At 33.5% G+C, this 26869-nt stretch overlaps 2 protein-coding genes across 2 annotated transcripts in view; one reads left to right on the forward strand and one right to left on the reverse strand.

Moving 5' to 3' along the window:
• Window positions 1-620: 620 nt before the first annotated feature.
• LOC126888891 (uncharacterized) lies at window positions 621-4503 on the forward strand. The gene is made up of 2 exons (XM_050657332.1): window positions 621-709; window positions 1909-4503. The coding sequence occupies exon 2, from the start codon at window positions 2831-2833 to the stop codon at window positions 3434-3436; it is 606 nt and encodes a 201-aa protein (XP_050513289.1). The 5' UTR covers window positions 621-709; window positions 1909-2830; the 3' UTR covers window positions 3437-4503.
• Window positions 4504-20663: 16160 nt separating this feature from the next.
• Window positions 20664-26869, reverse strand: part of LOC114342154 (lamin Dm0) — a 51478-nt gene continuing 45272 nt past the window's right edge. Inside the window, exons 3-4 of the mRNA XM_028292936.2 lie at window positions 24394-24564; window positions 20664-21334 (exon numbers count right to left, since the gene is read on the reverse strand). Of these exons, the coding sequence (XP_028148737.1) occupies window positions 21211-21334; window positions 24394-24564 (295 nt within the window). The 3' untranslated portion in view covers window positions 20664-21210. The remainder of the gene's footprint in view (window positions 21335-24393; window positions 24565-26869) is intronic.

Genomic DNA, 26869 nt, shown 5'->3' on the forward strand with positions numbered 1-26869 from the left:
AATATAACAAAATTACTTTTTGTTCTTGAGAAATTATTGGTAATTATAGCTTTTTCGTTGTTAATCCGTGTGGTCATCCTTAATCCACTGGTTGAATAGAAGTTTTATTGGCGTCAAGAAATGGATTGTTACATTCTTGTTCTTTTCTCTCCTTTTCGAATTTAACAAAGCCATAATTCCATCTTGCAAACAAGTAGGTACTCTCTGAGTGAATTCTAAATAAACTGCTTCTAACAATTTTATAACAGGCAACAGTGCCTTTGTGTAGACAAATAGAAATTATTTTATGACCCATGCATTTGTCGGCCATGCTAAAGATCGAATTGGTATTCGTAACAAAGTAATAAATATTTATTACCCTAATAATATCTAATCCAGCACTACTTACAGGCCGTTGACGACAAGCCATAATACCAAACATAATTTAAATTTTTGTAAAAAAAATATTCTTTGACCTGCAAAATATGCTAATAAGCGGTATTATCTAGCTAGATCCTATTCCAATAAACAGATAAATTTATTAAGGAGTAAATGGAAATGTTTCGGGAACTTGAATTTATATTCCATAAACCGGGATATTCCTATAACAGGGATTCTAATAAGCGGGTTCGACTGTATCACAATAATGAATATCCAACAACTACTCAAACAAACAAACGTTTGAGGCCAGAGATGAATTCAGACTTCGGTGCAAAGAAATCTAGATCAGGTCAGTGGCGGCGCCTGGTGTAAAATATTGGGGGTGCACACATAATGTTAACATATAAAAAGACCTTGAGACCCTATTTCCGTAGGTAAAGGTTTTTGAGTGTCTTCAAATTGTAAAAATCAAAGGACCTTATTAAAAATTACAATAAATAATGTATTTTATTGACTTAAAATTATAATTTAGTGTTTAAATGTTACAAGCAATTTTTGTAACGAAAGTCAGTCGCCTGTTAATTTTTAGATAAATTATTCACAAACAAATTCAGTAAAATTTGGAATTTCTTGAATCATTTTTTTTTATTGAAAACATTGTGAGTGCAGTTAATCGATCCTGGCCCATAGCTATTCTAAGGAAAGTTTTGATACGTTTCAATGCAGAGAGACATCGTTCTGTTTCTGCAGTTGTCACTGACATCGTAACAAGTACATAATTGGAGAATTCAAATCTGGAATTCCAACTGGATAGTTAAAATCGTATCTTCTATTTAATTCATTATGCTTCCTCTTCTCCAAATATGTGCTTCACACCTACACAATTTGTAAGTTTTTACACAAATCTCCATTTTAAATAATCATTTATAATCCCGACGTTTGCACTTTGGTACATTCTTAATTAACAAATTTGGTTTCGGCATTTTTAATTTTTCTTCTAAATATATCTAATGAAGAAAATTTAATCAATTTTAAATATTCCACGCTAACATTTACGTCCACAAATCCTTCCATTCTTAATATACTTAGTTCCGAAATTCGAACTTCATGAAAGCAAAATTTAAACATACGTGTGCCGTGCACGTTGAAAATACCAAATATCATGCCCTAAGATCACATCCAACTTGTGATCCTGTGGCCATCTAAGCTTGTGGGCTATAACGGGTAGCGGGGTGGGTGGTGAGTTGTATATTGTCGTATGAAAAGTCATTGGTATAGGAACCACTATGAGAGCGGTGAACGCGGGGTTCTGTCTAAGGCCTCGCATCCGTGAACTTTCTCCTTTGAAATAGAATAAAAATAATTAAATGTTATTACCTATTAGATACTTATAAACTCCTTGGATCTGTTATTTCAATTACTGTATAGTTAAATTAAAATGTTATTTATAGAATGATAAATATTACATATATATGAATGTTGGTGTGAAAATAATTTTGGGGGTTCACGTGCACATGTGCACTTATGGAGAAACCGCCACTGGATCAGGTTGAGTGTTTGCCCATCTTAGTGCTCGAGATAAAAAGTTGTTATATGCATAGTTGGTTCTATGGATAGGAACATAGAATGTTTGATTTAATCGAGTTCTGCGGAGAGGTACATGGAGACCAACCTGCTCAAGTAGCTGAGGACACAAAACTGTTGAATTAATTATGCCATAGAGCATCCTTGCATCCTTAATTACTCGTCGGTCACGCAATGAGAGAATACCCAATTGGGTTTCAATTTGATAATAATTTAACTGATTTAACTCAAAAGGTATACCCAGTTTATATGCTATGTACCTTATGAACTTGTGTTGGACTGTCTCGATTTTTGTTATGTAAATATTGTAAGATGGAGACCAAACACAAGAACAATACTCTAGATGAGGTCTAACTAAAGAACAATATAGTAATTTAATTGCATCAATATTCTGAAAGTCTCTAGTGCATCTTTTTATAAAACCAAGCATTTGTAAAGATTTGGAAATTTTTGATGTATAATGTGATTCAAATAAAAGTTTACAGTCTAAATTAATTCCCAAATCACGAATTTCAGTAACCCAGTCAACAGGAATATTCTGTATATTATAATTATATTCTATTGGGTCTCTCGATCGTCCAAAAGAAATAGCATGACACTTAGATTCATGCGGATATATTCTATATATCCGCATATATATTCTATATATGCGGATATATTCTCAAAATTTGATGATCTACAAAATCAAGATTTTTTTAAATGGCACAAAAATTGTTACAAATCCTATACGAGCTCAAAGAACATTGCCTCGTACAAGTAAAAAAATACTAAACTGACGTTTCGTAGAGAAGATATTTTTCAAAAACAGCCCTTGCGATCACCTTTTAATTCACAAAAGTGCATCTTTTGTCAGAAGCGCTCACCGAAACAAAAACTATGCCAAGTTATGACTAATAATATACAAGAAAAAATAAGAGCTATATCACGAAGCAACCCTGTGTTCTTTGCGAGAACTAGAGACGACTTAATTGCCTCGGATAATGCCGCTTGCATTTCAACTGAATTACACAATCTGAATAAAAAATCTGTTGGAAATACTGATATTAACAAAACAGAAAATGAAGCATTTGGAAACTTTTGGAAGAAATGGAGAAAGGGTTTTGAGAAAGGTAAAGGATACAATACAAAATCGATTGGCAAAAGGTATCGTGAAATTAGTGGCATTGACGACATGAGCGAGAAACAAATAATTAAAAAAATGAAGAACTATTTTGGGGATGCTGTTGAATCAGTAAGGTCTCCTAGACAAAACGAGCCAACAATATTTTTAAGGAAGTTCTCGAAAGAACAGGCAATTGAAACAATCGTGCACAACCACGACGAATCTGACACTCTCAGTTTCAGTTTCGGTGCATCGGAGCAACACATTCTAGTCAAAATCTGCCAAACTATCCGAAGTGAGATAAACAAGATGTCAACTGAGCCCGACTTAAAAAAAAAGAATGTGTGTGTACTTTGTACGCACGTAAGAAGTTATACTTCTATTATATGATTTAAACGAAATTAATACACTTTTTATTTATATTTTGTTTAAATATTAAACTAATTTATACTTACTACTTCTCAAACATTTTTATTAGAACAGTGCCAAAAATTAAAATAATAAAAGAATAAAACACACACAAACACATTAAACAAGCCACAAATGATGTCTGAACATTAATTGTCGAAATTTTTTTTAACTAAATACGTATTTTCTGAAAATACAATTATATAATAAATATACTTACAATCATAAAATGTATTAAAAAAAACAAAAAAGAAAGTTTCTATTGGGACTCGAACCAGCGCTGATAAGAGCGGTTGGTATTGGAATTCATTCGCCTTCTCCGCTTAGCCACGGTCACTATGTGTCATTATTTACGAAGATCGACTAACTAAACGGATTAAACTTGTGATATTTTGAAAATTGATCAAATTATTTTAATTTTGAATTGAAATAATTTAGAATTGAAAAAATACAACAAAACATAGAGTAAAAAAACAATATATTAGGTGAATATTGAAGAAATTTTGATGGTAATCAAATTATATAAATAAAAGTATTACATACTATGTATTTTGGCAGATCAAATAGGTAGGTTTATACCCATGATACATTAACAATTATTACGTACCTGTTGCTTTTAAAAACTATTTAAAAGTCACTACAATATTATAAACTTTTTTGTTTCTGTCCTCACAACAATAAAACTAATATATTATTCATTTGTTTACCTTTACCTCCAAACCACAGCTGCCATATCGGATAATTTTTGACATGTCATTTGAACATCCAATCAGAACAAAGTTATAATGCGCCTGCGCCGGGCTGATAGGTTTTAACATATAAAAAAATCACCCTCTATCGCCGGTAAAGAAGTATAACTTCAAAAAATGAATGTTAGAGACTACCCAAAGTCTATTCCTGAAAGCTTGTATTCTCTTGTTAACCTTATAGTCCGAAATTAAAGCGATAATGAAAAGAAGACTGAAACCCTAAGCATTTGCCAAGACATTATTTTTGCCTGCTCAAAGGAAAAAATAAAAACTCCGAAGCATATTGGGCTAGGACTTTTAGTTCCGATCACGAAACAAGATCAAAAAACTCATTGAAGCAAAGCACGCCTGCGGTCATTCAATTTCATACATCAATACTCTTAGAGTGCGTAACAGCATCGCCCAAGAAGAAATTCAACTTTACTTGGAGAATGATCATATATATGACCATACCGAAACAATTGGTACCCGACAGATTTGTCCACTTTGCCGCTGACAACATTGACATTTTGGAAGAGACCTTGGACAAATCACCTACTTTTCACGGAACCCAAATTGCTGCCTCCCAGAGAGGACCATTGAATGAAGATAAACCTGGACAATTTAAATTTTTGCCATATAATCAGAAGCTGACAATACCTAATCATTTTCATTCCCTTCATAAAAGTTATTTTGAGAAATCAAAAAGAAAAGTACAATCAGAAGAAAATAAACTGAGCATCATAGAAAAGAGCCAGAATCTTGATAATAACATACGATGTCGTAACATGGCATGGTGCATTTGCAGAATGAGGGACTCTGTTAGGAATGAAACCGTTATCCCACAGTGGTCAGGATTTCATAAACTGACTTTGGAGGATAAATCACATGTAACGACCTATGGCTACTTACCTGTTCTACCCCATGTCTCGGACTATGTTACCGAACATGGAATATGATACCGTTTGGACTGTTATCAGAAAGTGCAGTGAAATTGCTAAGAAACTAAATAACAGATACACCGTACTGACATTTGACCAAGCGATCTATTATAAAGCTAAAGAGCTCCAATGGTCCCAGCCAGAAGACACAAGGAATGTAGTTATTCGTCTAGGTAGATTCTACATTGTTATGAACTTCCCCAAAATAATTGGTCAGTTTATGACAGATTCTGGACTTGCTGATGTATGGTTGGACAGTGGTCTATCTACTCAGTCCACAATTGATGGTATTTTATCTGGTAAAAAGTACAATAAATCTATACGAGCCCATAAGTTGACATACGAAGCTGTGTCAAGATTATTAATAACTCTGTATAAGAAGTGGCTTTTAGGCTGTGCTAGTCCTTCTGTATATCTAGTAATTAAGAAATAGGTACGTAGATGTAATTGTTTGTATTACTATCCTTTGTTCTTGATTCCGAAATTAATTCCAGGGATAACCGATGCCATTTTAGATAATATGTACATACCAATCTTTTGAACTTTAACCATTTTACGACGTCCTTAATAAGCTTTATAATGATAAAACTATTGAATCTGTAAGAACATTTTTGGGGATACCTCGACGTACTAAGTCATCTAGGGCTCGATAACACGGAACGAGTCCCACCAGAGCTCAATCCTTTTGATATCGTAAGTATCTGGGATAAGTGAATTTTCCCCTTTGAGGGAGTGTGAGCCGTATGACTAAATCTGGATAAACATAATAATAATAATAATAAGTATACAACAGTACCTTAAATATATACAACAATACCGATTATTAATATTATGATAATATAACTACTACTATCACTTAACACGTACAATATTCCAAAAGTGTTAATAATCTGCCCACAAAACGAGCCAAAGAAAGTCTCTATTTAGTACGCTAGCAGTATTCATCATCCCTAAAATCGGCATCACAATGAAAAAACGACCCTAATAACGTCCCGGTCAGTAGAGTCGATTAGGGATTGACTCTCGCATAGAATCTCGCCCTTCCTCGCATCTCTGCGTTCACCACTGTCCGTCGTGACATGCCGTTCGTTTTTATTTAATTTTTTCTTAAACTAATTATCCAATCAAAATTCCAAAAACACTCACATGTTCTGTGATGTTTGGTCTATAACGTTTATAGAAAGCCATTTTTTGCTAGACCCAATATTTTTCGAGATAGAGCGATGTAAACGATTTTAAAAATATGGGTTTTCAGGGCAAGTGATTTTATATGAAGGCGCTCCATATACAACAATGGTTTGACGTATTTTTATAAATTAAAAACAAATTTTTCTAATGTCCGGATGGGTATGCAAATTTGAGGAATGAATTTTCGGATATTGCACATCCGAAAAACGACGAAAAAAAAATTGCAGTTTTTTTTTGTAAGGCTCCCCACCGGTCCCCTCCCGCAACGATTTTTGGACGACCAAGTGATTTTGCATTACAAATATATTAGAAACCAAAAAATATGGGTTTTACATTTTAGCAACAAAGTGCCCACGGGATAGCACAATAGGATCCCTTTTAAACTATACTATTAAGTCGAAGGCAAAAATCTATTGCTTATTAAATTGTAACACCTTGAATGATTACATAATTGTTATTACTCTTATCAAATAAAGTATCCTTACTTTATAATTAGACTAATTTCTATTTATATTAAATATTTTTTCAATGTTTGTTTTTTTATTTGCAATATTATTTAAAATGTTTTATGATCAATTTAAATAAATTTACGTTGAAAAAAATACTTCTTTAGTGCTATATTTGTATAAATGTATAAAGGATCCTCAAATCTATCACTTGCGATTCGTGTCCGAAATTTTGTAATCGTAAAACATATTCTACTACAATTAACATATTTACGTTGTCGGACTAAAGAAACGAGACTGTAAATTTGTCGGACAAGAGATCGACAATCTTTTGTAATTAATTATAAGTACATACTTCCAATTGAAAATTTAGAGTTTTTTGTAATAACAAAACTGTACCGCGTTAGAGCGAAATCTTGCGGGTGTCGAACTCGACGATTGTTCCCTCTTTTTTTGTCCGACAAAAATAATTTATTTTAATATAACGTATGTTTTGATTAAAATAAAAATTATAGTTTTTGCAATAATAAAATATAACCGAGCTAGGTTTAGGTGTATTCCGGTAGGTGGTTTGCTGGAATTAATTGAAATGAATATAATAAAACGAACGGTAAATATTTATTTATTTTCGTAACAAAAGGTATTTGCGCTTAGGTCTCTCTCGAAAAAGGGCCGAACGATTTGTGTGATTCGTTCACCCGCTGTGTCGTGACTGTTAAGAAAAGCCACAATCGATTATATCGATGTTATGCCTTCCCACAATATGGTCCGGAGAGGACAATAAATCACTCCGATCTGACGCATAAAAACAGACACACTTCTGCAGTTTTAGAAACGAATGCCATGTCCCAAAGTGAGTTGTTGACATAATGGTCTGATATGGTAATTAATTTATGAGGATTTCAGTTTGTTAAACTGCCACTCCAAAAACATATGGTCAGGGGATGCATTCGTTTCGTAAAACCATGTCTTTCTTAGCGTCTGTTTTGTATATTAACGGTGACTTTATATGACCCATATTGTTTCGTTTTGAGAAAAAACATTCATCATCATTCTCTTTGCCTTATCCCTATGCGGGGTCGGCTTCCCTAATTGCATTTCTCCACACAATTCTATCTTGGGCCATATCAATGTTAATCCCCTTTACCAACATGTCCTGCCTTATCGTCTCCCCCCAGCTCTTCTTTGGTCTTCCTCTCCTACTCCTTCCAGGAATCTGCACTTCAGCTATTCTTCGTATTGGGTGGTTAACGTCTCGACGTTGAACATGACCAAACCATCTTAACCTATGCTCTCTCATTTTGGCATCAATTGGTGCCACACCTAGACTTCCCCTAATATACTCATTTCTAATTTTATCCTTCTTTGTCACTCCACTCATCCATCTAAGCATTCTCATTTCCGCCACATGCATTCGCTGTTCCTCTTTCTTTTTCACTGCCCAACATTCAGTTCCGTACATCATAGCTGGTCTTATGGCTGTTTTATAGAATTTTCCCTTCAGCTTCATTGGAACTTTTCTGTCACACAACACACCACTCGCTTCTTTCCACTTCATCCATCCAGCCCTAATTCTACTGCATGCATCTCCATCTATTTCTCCATTACTCTGTAATACCGATCCTAGGTACTTAAAACTATTGCTTTTTACAATCATTTCACCATCCAAAGATACCATTTTATTTGTAGTAGCTCCATCTTTAAATGAACATTCCAAATACTCTGTTTTTGTCCTACTAAGTTTTAAACCTTTTTCCTCCAGAGCTTGTCTCCACTGTTCCAGTTTTTGTTCTAAGTCTCTTTCACTATTTCCTACTAACACGACATCATCAGCATACATTAAGCACCATGGAATGTTACCCTGTATTTTCGCTGTTATCTGGTCCAAAACTAATGAGAATAAATACGGACTAAGCACAGAACCTTGATGCAATCCTACTTTCACATGAAATTTATCAGTCTCTCCCACACCTGTCCTAACACTAGTCGTTACTCCCTCATACATATCCCTCACAATCTTTACATATTCACCAGGGACTCCTTTCTTATTGAGTGCCCACCACAGAATCTCTCGAGGAACTCTATCATATGCTTTCTCAAGATCAATGAATACCATATGAGCGTTTGTTTCTTTACCCCTGTATTTTTCCATCAACTGCCTTATAATGAAAATTGCATCTGTTGTTGATCTACCCTGCAAAAGCCAAATTGATTCTCGGATATTTCGGTTTCTTCACGTATCCGTCTATCAATTACTCTTTCCCATATTTTCATGGTGTGGCTAAGCAGTTTTATAGCCCTGTAGTTTGTACATTGTTGTATATCTCCCTTGTTTTTGTAAACAGGTACCAGTATACTGCTTCTCCATTCGTCTGGCATTTGTCCAACTTCCATAATTCTATTAAATAGACCTGCTAGCCACCTTGTTCCTGTCTCTCCCAATGCTCTCCATACTTCCCCAGGAATATCATCTGGTCCTACCGCTTTTCCTTTCTTTATTTTTTGAAGCGCTTGAGCCACTTCCTCGTTGGTTATTTTGGTGACCATTGCTGCTACTGTCTCCGTTGACTCTACAGGCTGTCTGTCAAATTCTTCATTTAATAAGCTGTCAAAGTACTTTCTCCATCTCTTTTTGACATCCCTTTCGTGAACTAGTATTTTATTATTTTCATCTTGGATACATCTAATCTGATTAAAATCTTTTGCTTTCTTTGCTCTCTGTTTGGCTATTTTATATATCTTCGTTTCGCTTTCCCTGGTATCAAGTTGATCGTATAGGTTTGAATACGCTTCTGCTTTAGCTTTTGCTACTGCTACTTTCGCTTCCTTTTTGGCGACCATATAGTTTTGAAGATCTATGTCCGATCTGGTTTCTTGCCACTTTTTATATAATTTTCTCTTCTCTTTTGAGAAAAAACATTAAAATTAAAATTAGCAAAAATAGTAATTAAAGCGTATCGCTGTAGGTGTTATGCGTGCGCAAACGCGTCCAACTTGCACTCTGAAAATTTTCAGAAAGTGATAGATTCGCTCAAACAAAGCAGTTAAACCATTGACGTAACCAGGGGGGTTTTGGGGGTAACCCCCCAGTGGGATGTACTTTCAGCTCTATACGCTTAACACCATTACTATTCCATACCCTCGAGAGACCCTCCAGTAGTTGTAACCCCCCCTCTAGGATCATCCTGGTTACACCGTTGGTTAAAACCATTTTTAAGACATCGTTTTCAAAAAAGGACGGTGTACTAGGGACTATGTCATATGCCATTATATTGGTACTGAAGTGATTTCATCTTAATTATGTATAACTAAGATCTACACATTAATTCGTTAACTGTGGTAAGGCATATCAAAAAAACTATTAGCTTCGAAATACAATTTATTAAATGGATACAAAAAAGAAGCGTTACAAATAAAGATATACTAAACCCTATACCAAAATGATAAAAAAATGCAGAATGGTAATAAAGTAAAACACAAAAATATATTCTCTCAAGTTAATAAAATATGTTGACAGAAACAAGATATTTTGAACACTAAGAAAGACCTAAACTTACTAAAGTATAATATATGTTTGCTCACAAAGTTTGAAGTTGAATTTTGAAGATTGTATTTTTAACGCTATACCAAAGTTGTTGTATCAGTTAATTTAATAAACCCCATAATGCATACCAACAATTTTATTATAGTAGTATGTGAAGAAACAAAACTGAACACAAGCTTTGATTGGTCTGAAAGTAAGTCGCAAAGTACGTCGCAAGACTACGATTTTTTGAGATAAACATTCATCAAATCAACACATGTAACAAAATAATAAATTAATAAAGGATCCCTAGTCCTGTCGCCAGGGGGGGTACAACGGCCTCCTTTATTCAGATGGACTTACCCAAGTTTTTTTCATGTATTTTGACCCGTAGAATACGAATTTTTTGGGTAACAGTTGATCCGGATGTCGATAAGATTGTTATTGACCAAGAACTTGAGGAATTACATAACAGAGGTTTCTCACAAAACAAAACATTTTTTGTATTTTTTGGTTCATTCTAAGTAAAAAATGTTCTAACAAGTTTTCCCGTAGGATGCTCAGTTTTCGAGATAAACGCGGTTGAACTTTCAAAAAATCGAAAAACTGCAATTTTTAAACCCGAATACCTTTTGATTAAAAAATAAAATAGCAATTCTGCTTAGCGCCTTTGAAAGTTCAAGTCAAATTATATCGGTTTTGATTATTTGCATTGCTAAAAATTTATTGTGTTATTGTTAAACAAAGCTACAAACACCTAGTGCGTGAGTGATGTTTTCTATGATTTCTCATTTAAAATCTAACGAGTAGGTAGAATAGGTACTAGTGCAATCGAGGCTATTTCTACGTAGCATGCGTTAAAATGCATGTAAAGGCACGGGAAACACTATGTGTTTATAGCTTTGTTAAACAATAAAAAAATAAATTTTTAGCAATGCAAATAATTAAAACCGATATAATTTGACTTAAACTTTCAAATGCGGTAAGCAGACTGGCTATTTTATTTTTTAATCAAAAGTTATTCGGGTTCAAAAATTGCAATTTTTCGATTTTTTGAAAGTTCAACCGCGGTTATCTCGAAAACTAGCCATCCTACGAAAAAAATTGTAGAAACATGTTTTGTTTAGAATGACCCAAAAAATGTTTTGTTTTGCGAGAGATCGCGGTTATGTAATTCCTCAAGTTCTTGGTCAATAACAATCTTATCGACATCCGGATCAACTGTTACCCAAAAAATTCGTATTCTACGGGTCAAAATACATAAAAAAAACTTGGGTAAGTCCATCTGAATAAAGGAGGCCGTTGTACCCCCCCCCTGGCGACAGGACTACCCGGCCTTGGATCAGTTTCAAGCCACTTAACCCATTTGAATTTTGCTAAGTTTGACAATGTTTAAGAATGCAATGAGCCAGGATCTATCTGAACCATGAAGTTCTTTCGTAGAAGTCATAGACGGTTTCCTTAGAAACAACAAGTTTCAAAACTACAAAGAATTGTACCCAACATGGTCGAAAATGACACATAATTAAAGATGGCCGCCGTGTAATATACCGGGAGATAGAGGCATCTTTGGGCATTTCAAAGACCTCGATCCAAAATATCCTGCATGAAGAACTGGGTGTTATGAAGTTGGTTTCCCGTTGGATCCCTCATTTGCTCACAGAAGAGCAAAAAGAGGTCGCGTCAATTGGTGTCGAAAAAATGGGATTGGTTCAACAAAGGAAGCTCAAAAAACGTTTATAGTATTGTTAGTGGCGATGAATCTTGGATTTACTCCTACGAATTGGAAAATAAACGCCAATCCGCTTTGTGGGTGTTTCACGATGAGGAAAAACCAACAAAAGTGATCCGTTCTCGAAGTGCGTCAAGAAAATGATCGCAACTTTTGTGTCAAAATCTGGCTATGTGGCAACAATTGCTTTAGAAGATCGAAGAATAGTTACTTCTGATTGGTAGTGATGTTGATTATAGTTGCTTTCGAGTATTCGTTACAAATCGTTACTTTTGTATAAAGTAATCATTTACAGTATTCGTTACTTTGATTACTATGATTACTTTTGTATTTGAGTACCGGTAATCATAATAGAAGGTAATCATGATATTATCGAAAATCGTATTTCTCAGTAGGTAGGTATTTTGTATAGGTATTCCGATATAACAAGTAATCATTTACAGTATTCGTTACTTTGATTACTATGAATCCCTTTGTTACTTTTGTATTTGAGTACCGGTAATCATATCGAAAATCATATTTCTCAGTAGGTAGGTATTTTGTATGCCTCCCCCCCCCCCTAAATGTCCTGGACTAATTCTAATAAAACAAATGCAATACATACAAAATTAAAGTTGTTGATCATACTGTAGACACATTATCATTTCCACATTTTTCCGGTAGAGTCTAGAAAGTAATCAAGTGTACGGGTTATAGTAATCAAGTGTACTGTAGATAAATAGTCGTTACTCGCTCTAATACAATTGGTACGAAGTAATCAGAGTCAGAGTAATCAAAGTAGATACAATAGTCGTTACTCGCTCTGATACGATTGGTACGAAGTAATCAAAGTAACGATTTGCCTCTCTGTATAGTAATCGTTACTTTCGGTATTCGTAAGTAACGAGTACTTTGTAACGAATAGTTACTTTTTCAACATCACTACTGATTGGTATATAACCGTTTGTTTACCAGAAGTTATCGCGAAACTCCGATAATCATCCTAGATCAGGACAATGCAAAAGCTCACACTGCCCAAAAGACAATAGTTTTTGGACCTTCAAAACATCGAATTGTTAAACCATCTACAGCAGTGGTGCTCAGACTTACACTGCATGGGATCTACCACATAAACTCTAAGCATCCAGCGATCGACTGCTAGTAAAAAAAATTTGAAAATAAAAAACTTTATTTCACATTTCTATTTATTGTATTTATTGTAGTAACAAGGTTGTAACTACAGAGTTGTAATTAAAGATGTTTTTCATCTTTATTTTACATGGATATTAATGCACTTCATGAAGTGCATGGCACTTCATATTATCCACAAGTTAGCGCAGTCTCCACCTTTTCCATGTGTATTTTTTCCGTGAATCGCAATCGACTTCAAAAACATTGGCGATAGACCGGTCGATCGCGATCGACCGTTTGAGCACCGCTGATCTACAGTATAGCCCCGACCTAAGTCCCAACGACTTCTTCACGTTCCCAAAGATCAAGAATTCAATGCGTGGGCAGCAACTCCAGTCGCCAGAAGAAGAAATCAATGCCTTTAAAACAGCGACTTGTCAGGTGTCAACTGAAGACTGAAATAACTGTTTTACCAATTGGTTTGAACGTATGCAAAAGTGAATCGATCTTGGCGCAATAGTAGACTAAAGTACTTTAAGTTTGCATATTGTTTGTCTTTATGTGCAAAACTAAAAGGACAACCTTCGAACTTGAAAATGTACGGTTGGTTCCTAAAAAAACTGATACGACTATAAGTAAGATTTGATCATTTTGAGCAGTGTATTTGATTGGTCTGACATTATATTAAATTTATTATGACAGAGAAATACTAAAATAAACAAACAAACAACAAACAACTGATTACATATTATGTTAATTGAAAAATTGTAATAATTATTAAGGTCTAAATTTTGATATTACATATTTTGAATTCCTGCATTTTATAAAGAGTATACCTACCTATAAATGATGGTTTTTACATAAAATAGGGCTGTTGTTATTTTTTAGGTTGAACAGAATAAGTTATCTGACAAATTTTAAGATTTGGCAGTGACAGTAGGTAAATAATAAGTATTTATCCTTCAAAATACACTGCTCAATTTTCTACAAAATACGCTTTAAGAGTCGTATCAGTTTTTTTAGGAACCAGCTGTACTTGGACCAGTTAAGCATAAAATGAGAGTTATGTTGAGAGTCAATCAATTCCAATATTTATTAATTAAATCTTACTTTGTTGCAAAGAAATTATTTTTCTACTTTCAGGAACTTAAAAATTAGGAAATAAAATTTCAGAATCATTTGACTTCAAACAGACAACTACAAAGAGAAAAAATTTTCTTGTAGCTGGCTGTATACCATTAACCACAAAAATTTTTTATTGAAAAATGTCTTTATAAAATGTATATTTATTAAAAAACCCTCGAAGAGGGTTACTGAAATAACCACATTTATGAAATAATGTTTTCGATCTAAATAGATCATCATCAGTGCTGTTACAGCAAATCACATGCTGAGCCATCAAAAATACATGCGTAAAAACCTTTTAAATGTCAATACAATATACGTTACAATGGCATTATTATTAAGAAATGTAAGTGATGGATAAAAATTCGTAAGGATATGGTTTGGCATCCTATGATTCCCCACAAGGCACGTGGGTTAGTTGTTTGAAAGTATGTCTTTTCATTAAAAACGGTGAGTCGTAAATCTCAAGAAACCTCAATGAGTTGTTATAGGGCAGTCAATGAGGGTATTTGGCTCCGAATTCCATCCTACTACATCGATTAACTTGATATTTTCACAGTAAGTAGGGAATAGCTCAAGAAACAAAATCTACCCTATGCCGATGTATGCTTTTGTCTTGGGGTGGTTCCCACCCCTTCTCGGGGGTGAAAAATGTTTTGGTTAAAATAGCCACGGAAGAGGCGAGAGAACCTAATTTTAAGCAAAAACTGTTCTATAATTATTTTTTGAAAACTCGATACCTTTTGAGTTATTCGTGGTTGAAATTGGCTATTTTCATTGAAGATGACACCTTTTCGGACGGATTTTTGCGAATACCTTAAAAACTATGCATCTAACAAAAAAACTATATAAAATATTTCTGTAGGCTATAAAAAAAAACGAAAGAGATTTGTTCCTTCATAAATCTTCTAGTTAAAATACAAAGTGGGATATGGTATGTAACAAGAGTTTGTTTTTTTGCTGCATGCTCCAATCGGTGTATTCAACTTGAAATAACAGAGAAACTGTCAATTTTAGGTGTATAATGATACTCATAAATTTTGTAGTGCTTGAAAAGACCTTTAAAATGTGCAAAACTAAATGTCGATTACATTCAAACTAAGCGAGATATTTTGCAAAAAAGTTGATGACTAATGTATTTTAAGAAGAAATGAGAAGTATATTTAACCCCTCATCCATCAGAATTTAAATACATCGTTTTCCTTCTACAATACTTTTTATTATAGTGTTATTACTATGTTCAAAAAGTTGGACTGGATTAAACTGAATGGTTTTTGAAAAAAATAAGATCAAATTATAGAGCGCATTTTTAACACGTTGAAAGCCGCGCGAATCACACTTGCTTCGCAGTGACTGCTACATTGTATGGACAACGGATAGGTCGACCCAGAGAGACGTAATATTATATACATTGCGGCGTTCAACGTGTTAAATTGTCTTAAAAATCTTCCTTTTCCTCCATGTAACTCGAAAAAGATAAGAGATATGAAAAAAAAGATACCACACAAAAATGTAGGGCTTTTTCAGATAAAAATTTCCTTTTTATTTTTCATTACTGTATCTCTTATCATTTTCAAGTTACATGGAGAGAAAAAGGAAGATTTTTAAGAAAATTTAAAAATGCTCTCTATAATTTGATCTTTTTGAAGTTACACTTCTTTACCGGCGATAGAGGGTGATTTTTTTATATGTTAAAACCTATCAGCCCGGCGCATGCGCATTATAACTTTGTTCTGATTGGATGTTCAAATGACATGTCAAAAATTATCCGATATGGCAGCTGTGGTTTGGAGGTAAAGGTAAACAAATGTATAATATATTAGTTTTATTGTTGTGAGGACAGAAACAAAAAAGTTTATAATATTGTAGTGACTTTTAAATAGTTTTTAAAAGCAACAGGTACGTAATAATTGTTAATGTATCATGGGTATAAACCTATCTATTTGATCTGCCAAAATACACAGTATGTAATACTTTTATTTATATAATTTGATTACCATCAAAATTTCTATCAATATTCACCTAATATATTGTTTTTTACTCTATGTTTTGTTGTATTTGTTCAATTCTAAATCATTTCAATTCAAAATTAAAATAATTTGATCAATTTTCAAAATATCAAAATATCACAAGTTTAATCCGTTTAGTTAGTCGATCTTCGTAAATAATGACACATAGTGTCCGTGGCTAAGCGGAGAAGGCAAATGAATTCCAATACCAACCGCTCTTATCAGCGCTAGTTCGAGTCCCAATAGAAACTTTCTTTTTTGTTTTTTTTTAATACATTTTATGATTGTAAGTATATTTATTATATAATTGTATTTTCAGAAAATACGTATTTAGTTAAAAAAATTTTCGACAATTAATGTTCAGACATCATTTGTGGCTTGTTTAATGTGTTTGTGTGTGTTTTATTCTTTTATTATTTTAATTTTTGGCACTGTTCTAATAAAAATGTTTGAGAAGTAGCAAGTATAAATTAGTTTAATATTTAAACAAAATATAAATAAAAAGTATATTAATTTCGTTTAAATCATATAATAGAAGTATAACTTCTTACGTGCGTACAAAGTACACACACATTCTTTTTTTTTTTCAAAAACCATGTCCAACTTTTTGAACATATAAATAACACTGTAATAAAAGGTATTGTAAAAGGAAAACGATGCGTTTACATTTTGGTGGATGGGGGTTAAAATTACTTCTCATTTTTTCTTAAAATACATTTGTTATCAATTTTGTTTGCAGCATATCTCGCTCTTAGTTTTAATGTAATGGACCTTTAATACAGCTCATTTTAAAGGTCTTTTCAAGCACTACAAAAGGTATTAGTAGCATTATACACATAAATCGACCGTTTCTATGTTATTTCAAGTTGAATACACCAATTTGAGAATGTACCAAAAAACAAACTATTTTCACCTACCATATCTCTTTTTGTATTATAACTAGAAGATTTATGAAGGCAAGTGTCTCTTTGTTTTTTATAACCAACAAAGATGTTTAATATAGTTTTTTTAGTTATGATGCATAGTTTTTAAGGTATGTATTCGCAAAAAACAGTTCGAAAAGGTATTATGTTTTAATGAAAATGGCCAATTTTCAACCACGAATATCTCAAAAAGTATCGAGTTTTCAAAAAATAATTATAGAACAGTTTTTGCTTAGAATTTCACCCCTAAAAAGGGGTATGAACCATCCCCAAGATAAAAGCACACATCGGCATAGGGTAGACTTTGAATTAGGAGATAACTAGATGCTATTCCCAAAATTTCATTAAAATCCATGCAGTAGGATAAAATTCGGAGGTAATATCCTATTCTTGCTCCCATTGGGCTCAGCATGTGCTTTGCCTGTAACAGTACTGATGATAATCTATATTCTATATAGATCGAAAACGTTTTTTAATAAATATACCTTTTATAAACGATTTATTCAATTTTTTTTATACAGAAACATATTCGGTAAAAAGCGACTTCAGAAGTTCGTGCTCTAATAGTTCTATCAACTTGTACTTGAATGGTTTATTATTTATATAAAATAAACATATATAAAAGTATATAAATACTTTTTGAAACATAATCGTTGTTCGGAAATCCTCTACAGAAATTCCAAATATATTTTTCTGGTAAATGTGCACTTAGCATACTCGTTTCTGAAAAACTACCTTCGACATAAAAATGACAGCAATACTGTTATAGATTTCACACTTTTCACTAATAATAATTATAAATTACTTTGACTAAAAAGAAAAAATCAGTCCATTCATAATTACTATTAACTTATCGTCGACCGAATCTGTAAACTGCGTAACTCCAATTATCAAAATTTTACAGGAGACACAAAAACAATCTCTCTAAATACGACTAATGCAAATACTACGTATCTCCCCTTTTGAAAGATAGGATGATAAAACGGAAATATTTTATAGATACACATTTGTATATTGTTTAATAAATAATTAATATTACTTACCACCAACTTTTTCTTGAACATATCACTTTCTAAACAATGATAGGTGAGTCGTGTGGTATGACAAACTAGGGAGTTGCGTATTTTTCGTACTAAATTTGGCGGCAAGGGAGACACGGTGTATACGAAGAGGTCAGTATTACCAAATACTATGGACTGTAATACATACAACTCTTGACATTTCCCATTACATTTGAGAAAGCAAACAATATAGCGCCATCTAGGCGGTCTACGGTGATAACCAGAGCAATCTAACCTTACATTTATAAAATTGCTTTATTATTGTTTGAAACTTGAAAGTGTTTGATATATTTTTATTTTAATTTAATCTTGCAAAATTAGTTTGTTATTCAAAAATTTATAAAATTAAATTGGAATGTTTAAGTCAAATTTTACGTTGTCACAACGTAGTTTCACCGCAAGCCGACAGTGGCGCTAGTGGCAACGTCCTTCCAGATTTCTGTGGAAGTTGGATGTATTAGTCAATAGTATTTGGTATTACTCATCTGGTAGAAAATATGCACGTGCATCATTTTTTAAACGATAAATAGGGACTTTTTGAAACAGATGGCAGTAATAACTCATTTTCGGAAAATTATGGAGTTACGCAGTTTACAGATTAGAACAACGTTATACAATTAGCAACCTCCAATTGTCAAAAATGAGCTAGCATAAACGCACTTTTGCCATTTCCTCTTCTTAATACTAAAAAAATATTGACAAAAATCTAACTTTTAGCTATTCTTGTTGTCGAAATAACAGCTATTCTTTTTAGATATTCTTGTTGTTGTTCGCCTTCGTGAACAAGGAACTGGTTGAACCACAAAACATCACAGCGCTATCCATATTCATCTGTGTATTCATCTTTGTGTAAAGCAAACTAACACACTTATAACCAAACTTTTTAATTTACGACTACAACTGAACCAGAATACGAATAGACGTGAACATACTGTGCGTACTAGCAGGTGCAGTGCAGTGTAACCAGTGGACACCATTCACTATAGTACGACCCGGCGTAACATTTCAAAAAATAGTAAGGAACTTGTTTTGATCACAATTACTATTAGATGGCGAAGTTTAATACTACAGCTAATATTTGAATTATTTATAGATATCTTAACCCTTAACCAGAGACGTGTCGTCTGAGAGACTGTAGTATGAACATATTCTAAAGATTATTGTGAACCACTCCACTCATCGGCTTCACGCTTCGTATATTCCTAATACTATTGGTTGTTAGCAGTAGCCTGATTTGGAAGGAGAAATATTCACTCCTTGTGGACCAACGTCGGAAAAAAAAAATCATTTTAAGACGGCTGATTCTTTCATATCGTCGCCTTAGTACTTGATAACTCCAAAATTCACGTTTTTGAGATAACTAGTTCACAAGATGTATTTTATTTGCCTCTATATTGTGTAAAAACTTGGTAACTCGCTCCAAACGGGTTGAGTATTTATTTATGATTGACGAAAGTTGATAAAACTCAAATGCCCCTAATATTCAGTGCTAAAACTTGACAAGATAAGTTATCAAGCTATTGTTTAATCGAAATAATCGTGAATACGACATACCCTGAATGCTATAATTAGCTAACTCTAGTTATCTAGTTGTAGCACGTGTTTTTCTGAAACCATTGAGCTTACCACCTAATTGCTATCTGTTTATTCGGTTCATGTTAATGCAAAAATTCGAGAATTGTTAGCACATCTGGCAACCCCCCATGTTTTTTATAATATGAGTTTACGTTGTTTTCTTCATTTCTGTTTAAGTTGTACTATTTTCTAACGTTATCACCTAAAAAAATACATATTTGAAGTATTTCCATTTGTTTCTTTAACGATAAATGAAAAGCTACCCATTTTAAGCGCTTATATAAGTTACTGTCAATAATCTTTCCACTTTTAAATTTATTTTAAATTTATTTACTCTACCTTATAATCAACATAATGTGTATACGTTACTATATTAATGAATAATAGATTTAAACAATTTATTTACGCGTTTATTATCTCCTTAAAAACGGTAGTCTGTCAGACCGCATGTCTCTGTTCGTGTACTAAAATTAGGCCTCTCCAGTTAAGGGTTAAAATACTACTTGTAAGAATTTCGTTGTAAAACAAAATGTTGAGGTATAATTTTTATTCAATATAGCTATATAAATGAAACACAAATGAAGAATTTAGTGATATAAAAAGACTAGAAAAAAATGTAATGTATAAAATGTGAAGCAAAAAAACAAGTAAATATACACATTACTGTATTTTGTAATTAAATTACAGATTTAAGTTTCGAAGATCAAGAATAAAGATATACAATAAAATATAATACAAGTAACTGAAACCAAATCTAGATTTTTATCCCTATAGTTTTTGCAACACCTATCTAACTAAAACAAGCGTAAACAGCTGAGTGAAAAACCTCAAAAACAAAAGAACTACCATTAATATAAAAAGTTTATTATTCTTTAAATAAATGCAGAACACTTTAATGTTTTGGGGACAACAGTACAGTAATTTTTCAAAATTATATTATACTAATAAACAATTGTGTTAGTTAAAAGAAAACTTATCGAACTGGCAGTTTGTTATCTATCTTAAGAAACTATCGAACAGGATGAGGTATTAATGCGAAATAATGTATTTTTCAGGTTTAAATTTATAAAAATGACAACTGTAATTCAAGACTTATATGCAAGATATTTAAAAAATATATATAAAACTCCTAAAAAGACAGTTTATATAAAGAATAATAATTATTACCTCATCCTGTATTCTTAGTATTAAACTTACTACTGTTGTCTAATTGCAATTTTCAGTAAGTTTTTTGTCAATAACAGTATAAGTTGTGTTCCTTCTGTCCTAGAATCTTATAATATTAAGAACATCACTTAAAAAATAGTTTAAAAAGCGTAAGTAAGGAGCACAACCTACTTCTGTAACATTCCAACCTTAACTGTAAATAAAAAAATTAAATGAGATGTGTTAACTTTACATAAGCCTACATCTTTCATCTACTTGTGGATCACCCTGTTGATGGTGGAGTTCTTCTGAGAGGTAGCCAGCTGCTAGTTCTCTGTGTCTTAGATGGGAGCTTGTTAATTGCCTTTTAACTCTAAAAAAAGAAAATATCAAAAGTTAATTAAAATCACTACTACCACCATAAAAAAACGAGTTTTATGAAAAAAATCGGTGAACAATTTGAAAAAGTACCAAAATATTACATAAAAATAATCGTGGGAGATATGAATGCGAAAGTAGAAAGACAAGATAATCATCACCAATGGTGCTACAGCCCTATAAAAGACTCTCGACCTTCCCAACTCTATTATGCCTATGCCAGTCAGTTCTATCCATTGCCAACTGTTGGCAGTTTGCTGCGCCTATTTTTCTACCATTCTCATCTACACCATCCTTCCATTGGAATTTTTGCCTACTCCTATTTCTACTTCCCACAGGTTTTGACATTAGGGTTTTTCTAGGAGGGTTGTTATGCTGCGATCTTGCTAGATGTCCTGCCCATCTTAGTCTTCCTATTCTTATAAGAGATACTACGTCTTTACCACCAAATATATGGTTATACCTGTGATATATCTCGTAGTTGTACCTCCTCTTCCAAATACCATTTTCACAGATGCCACCGAATATTCCTCTCAGGATCCTTCGTTCAAATATAAGCAGAAGGTTTTCATCTGCCTTGGAGATGGTCCATGTCTGTTTATGCCCTCTTAATTTCTTTATTTTGCCTTTTTTATGAAGTGGCAACGTGGCAGTTTTATACCAATATATTCACATATCATCTTACGATAGGGAGAGTCGCATACCGGCAGTCGGCAAAGGCACACATTCGCACAAAAAAGGTTCGTTATAGCATACGCCTTAAAACCCCACGGACAGGTCATATGGGTGAAACAATCCCTTAGCCTGCATCATAATCTCTTCAAAGTGTCAAGTGTTGTGGCGTGTTTTCATCAAAACTTTTGGACAGTTCAAGTATACCGACTTATCCTATATTTTGCTGTTTAGTTTTAGTGTCTTAGATAATAAAGTCGATATCTCTTCACACGTTTTAATCATTTAACCAGCATCTTATCGAAGTTATTTATCGCGTTGACTTCACTCAAATTCATACGGGTCTCGATCCATTTTCAATGTCTCCGATCCGATGTCAACACTGGTTGTATAAGGGTTTTGTATATGGTTATTTTTGTTTTTTTTTTGCATAAGTTTCTGCTTCTCATATCTCCACTCAGTCTAAAATAGCATTTGTTTGCTTTATTGCATTATTCTTCGCTTGATTTCTTCCTTCATGACATTCTCTTTGGTGATCAAGGAGCTTAAGTATGTGAATTTCTCCACCCCTTCAAAGCTAGAGTTATCAACCGTGAATTGGTGACCAATGTTTTTGGCTCTATTGTTGGGTGTTGATGCCATAATATTAGTTTCCTCCTCATTTACTTGCAGGCCTATATTTTTTGAGACATTTGAGAAGGTGGTATACATTTCTTCTAGCTTGTGTGTCGTTCGGGAAACTATGTGCGAAATCATCGCATATGCCAAAATTTGGGATGATTTATTAAAAATATTTCCTCAGTTGTTAAAACGCATGTGATTGTGTATTTCGACTTTGCAAACACCTTTACGCATTGTAGCCTTAACTAATCTGATCAGTTTATCGGGGATGTGGAATTCATCCATGGCTTCATACAATTTATTTCTTAGGACACTACCATAGGCAAATTTAAACTCTACGAAATATGTGTCGATATTTAATTCATTGGTATTTTCCACTTTGATACTCGCCAAGAAACTCCTCTGAATATGCACTTAGGCGACCATATAAGATACTCGAAAATATTTTTTATGCTGTATTAAGAAGGGTTATTCTCCCATAGTTACAAAGAGAAGATATTTATATGAATATTCTTCTTTGCTTTAAATAGATTAGTTGGTGTTGTCGAGAAGCATTTTCTCAGGTTTTCTTTAACCATGATATTCTTCTCCCAATTCCTCCTTTTTCGAATACTTTACTTTGAAGGATTACTTTCAGTAATCTGTAATTAGTGTCACTTCTCATTATGTCGTCCCTACCATTTCCAACTATCGAATGTGAAAAATCGGGGTTTTCAGATTCGATACCTTGCCTCACATTATATGTGATACATCTTGTGTTCCCGTTATTGTAGCTTGATTAGGAGCGCGGGAAATATGCTGTTTAAACCATCGAATATGGACATTTTTCATTTGGTTGACTGCAAACTGACGAAAATGGTTATATTCGATACTTTTGTTTTGTATAAATATAACTCAACGTATAATTTGTACAACGCTAAATGTCGAATGTGTCACATTCGTTAGTTTGTGTTGTAATTTATTCAACAGTTATTCAATTATAATCTGTAAACTGTCGAAAATGCTAAACTGCTGAGAAAAATAAAATGCATTTGTTTACAATTTGTGCGAATTTTGTTTCAGTATCGCTTCCAAGAAATTCTTGTGAGGCAGCTGATGATTTCATTTTAACGGATTTTCATTATTTGATTATAGTTATTGGCTATTATACATTCGCTACTTTAAATCATCGGACCGAAACAAATCTTTGATTAATACAAAAAGCAAAGTAACGAATGTGATTTTTTGGAAAGAAAAAAATGATAAGCAGTTCAAATGTGTTATCAATCTAACAAGGATTAAACATTACATACAAAAAATATAAAAATTTTCCCATTTGTCAATGCGCTGATTTAGGAGTCTCTAAAAGAGTTATTTTGCTCTCCTGAAAAGTACCACTTTTCACATTCGATAGTTGGAAATGGCAGGGACGATGTGTCCAAGATATTCCAACTTTCTCCTTTTAATCGTATATATCACTTTCTTTCCCCATTCTTCATAGCAGTCTCATTGGTTATCTTGTCCGTCCATGATATCCTTAGGATTCGCCTGTATAGCCACATCTCGAAAGCTTCAAGTTTTTTCTCCATGCATCGCTTCAGTGAGTGTCCAGGATTCAACTATATGAAGCAATGAGATCAACTAGGAATACCAGAGAAACTAAGTCACGATAATGATAATAAAAATTCTTAGTGGTCCTTAGTAGAACAAAACGGCAGCAAAAATCATAACCCAATTTTGTTTTTAAAAAGTTAACCTTCTTAATTAGAAATAATTTCTTACCTTTCGGAGACAGCTACTTCATCTCCGTTATTATTCAATAATGTGGTGACCATGTTATCACCTACAACCCATTTCTGACTCTTCATAACTAAATTAGTTGGAGGTTCATGATCTTTGTTGAGGTCAGAGCTCCATATTGTTACAAATCCATTACCTTCAAGCTTTAGTGACCTGTAAATGTACAAAATAATATTAAACAAACGGAAATTTAGAATTACATGTTATACATATAATCATTATGAATGTATTGATATTTGTACATACAATGAAAATAACATACAAGTCTTTGTCTAGTCTAAATCTGTATTTCAGATAAAAATTTTATTTTCAAGAATGATATGGAATGGAATCAATGGAAAAACGGAAAAACAAAACTAAAGACAGGAAAAATAATCTACCACATATACACCAAGTGGCGAATTTCGAGGTAGTAGACAGATTTATATACTTCGTCTCCCTGATAACCAACAATGGTAATTGCTCTTCAGAAATCAAGGATAGACTAGCAATGGACTGAACCACAATAACTACATTAATTAAAATTTGGAAAGATTGAACCATAACAGAGAACACTAAGCTCAAGTTTCTTGTTTTTCCCATTGCTACTTACGCAGCTGAAATATGGACTCTCAAAAAAATTGATAGAAGTAAGATTGAAACCTTCAAAATGTGGGTTTATTGGGACCGTGCAAGTTCGGAAAAGCTACACCTGGTTTCATAGCTCAGCAACATTTGTAGCAGTTTTAATTATATTGGCCAATTGCATTAGTCCTGGTTGCTGGATAATTATCAAGGCCACAGCCCAAAAAAGTTATAAGAAGAAAATAAATAAAATTAATTATTAATGCAGTACTGCAAGCAAAATACAATTAATTAAATTTAATTTTATATAATATTTGCATTATCAATATTGTGGAGCAACATTAAATTTTTCTTCTTCAATGACAGTAGGTATGAAATATACGTCAATTTGACAATTTCAATTGACAATATGAATTATTTCAGAAAGTTGCAAGATTTCTCCGATATTTGCGCACGATCGTTTCTCGTATCCCCTCCAAGTACTTGCACACCGCGAATAGAAGAATTCTACGCACGCCCTGGACAGAACACACAATCAATCTGTCAATTCTGGAAAAGCTTCATATAAAAGGCAGGAGATGAAAAAAAAAAATAATTCACAAATAATAATCAAGTAGCAAAACAGAAGATCTAACGGTTGGAACATAAACCTTTGAAGGATTAAGAGAGTTCATATATCTAGGCTCACAAATCATCTAAAGCAGCGGTTCTCAATCTTTTTGAGTCATGTACCACCAAATACTTACTATTATTTTTGGTACCACCTAACTGAAATACCTGTCTAGCTAGTTGATCTAATTAACTATAATCCATATAAACCATATTAATATTTCAATCAACGCTATAATAGTGGTACTGATTTCGTCTGTTTTTGCGTTTTGTGTACCACCTAAATGCTGATATGTACCACCAGTGGTACATGTACCACGGATTGAGAACCGGTGATCTAAAGCTAAAGTAATACAGTAACTGTAGAACACATGAATATCTAGCAAATAGAGCGTACTGCGGATTAAAGAAACTTTTAACATCTAACATAGTCACAAAAAAAATATTGATAAAATATACAGAACTCATAACTCTATACAAGCTCGTCCTCACTAAGGCATCAGAAATGTGGACGAAAACAAAAAGTGATGAAGAATGGTTAGGCTGTTTTGAACGTAAAATCCTCAGATTTATAAAGGTGTGCAGGAAAACGGATTATGGCGTAGACACTATAGTTTTGAGCTTTATCGCCTTTATAGTAAGCTTAGTATTGGTAGATCTATCAAAAAAACCGGCTGCAATGGCTAGTCCACTTAGAGAGAATTAATGAGATGGTCAAAAAACATGTATAGCCAAAGACCGGATGGCGTGAGCAGAAGAGGCAGACCCAGAGCACGATTTACGGACCAGGTGGAAGATAAGTTACGAATATTAAGAAAGCGAAAATGAAAAATCAATGCGAAGGATAGGAAGGAATGGAAGCTGATTCTGGAACAGGCCAAGACCCACCATGGGTTGTAGAGCCAATGATGATGATGATGATGTAGTTTGGGTTTATCTTATGTCTTTTGGTTGGTGTTTTAAGTCCCCTCCCCCATCCCTCCAAGGCAAATTTCTAGGTTCACCACTGCAAAAATCTGAGCAGGGAAGGAATTAATTCCAAGGAACGAGTTTTTCTTTTGTGCAATCTTGATTGGGCTGTCCTCGAGGTGGCGCTGTTGAAACTGTTGAACCCAGTGGATCTAGACTGGAGATAGTCGATAAACGATACCCAAGCCAAGTCGTGACACAGTGGTGAAGGCTAGAACAAACTAGGGTGACAGTGTCAGAAACAGTTCCTTTGAGGCAACAGGTTGCATCCCATCGTATGGTTCTGCGAGAGGTAGACTGTCTTTCCCTAACTACT

Source organism: Diabrotica virgifera, chromosome 7, assembly GCF_917563875.1.
Source record: "Diabrotica virgifera virgifera chromosome 7, PGI_DIABVI_V3a".
Lineage (NCBI taxonomy): Eukaryota > Metazoa > Arthropoda > Insecta > Coleoptera > Chrysomelidae > Diabrotica > Diabrotica virgifera.

Coding starts and splice junctions, on each gene's coding strand:
- LOC126888891 (XM_050657332.1), top strand. CDS start 2,831: ATGACTAATAATATACAAGAAAAAATAAGAGCTATATCACGAAGCAAC.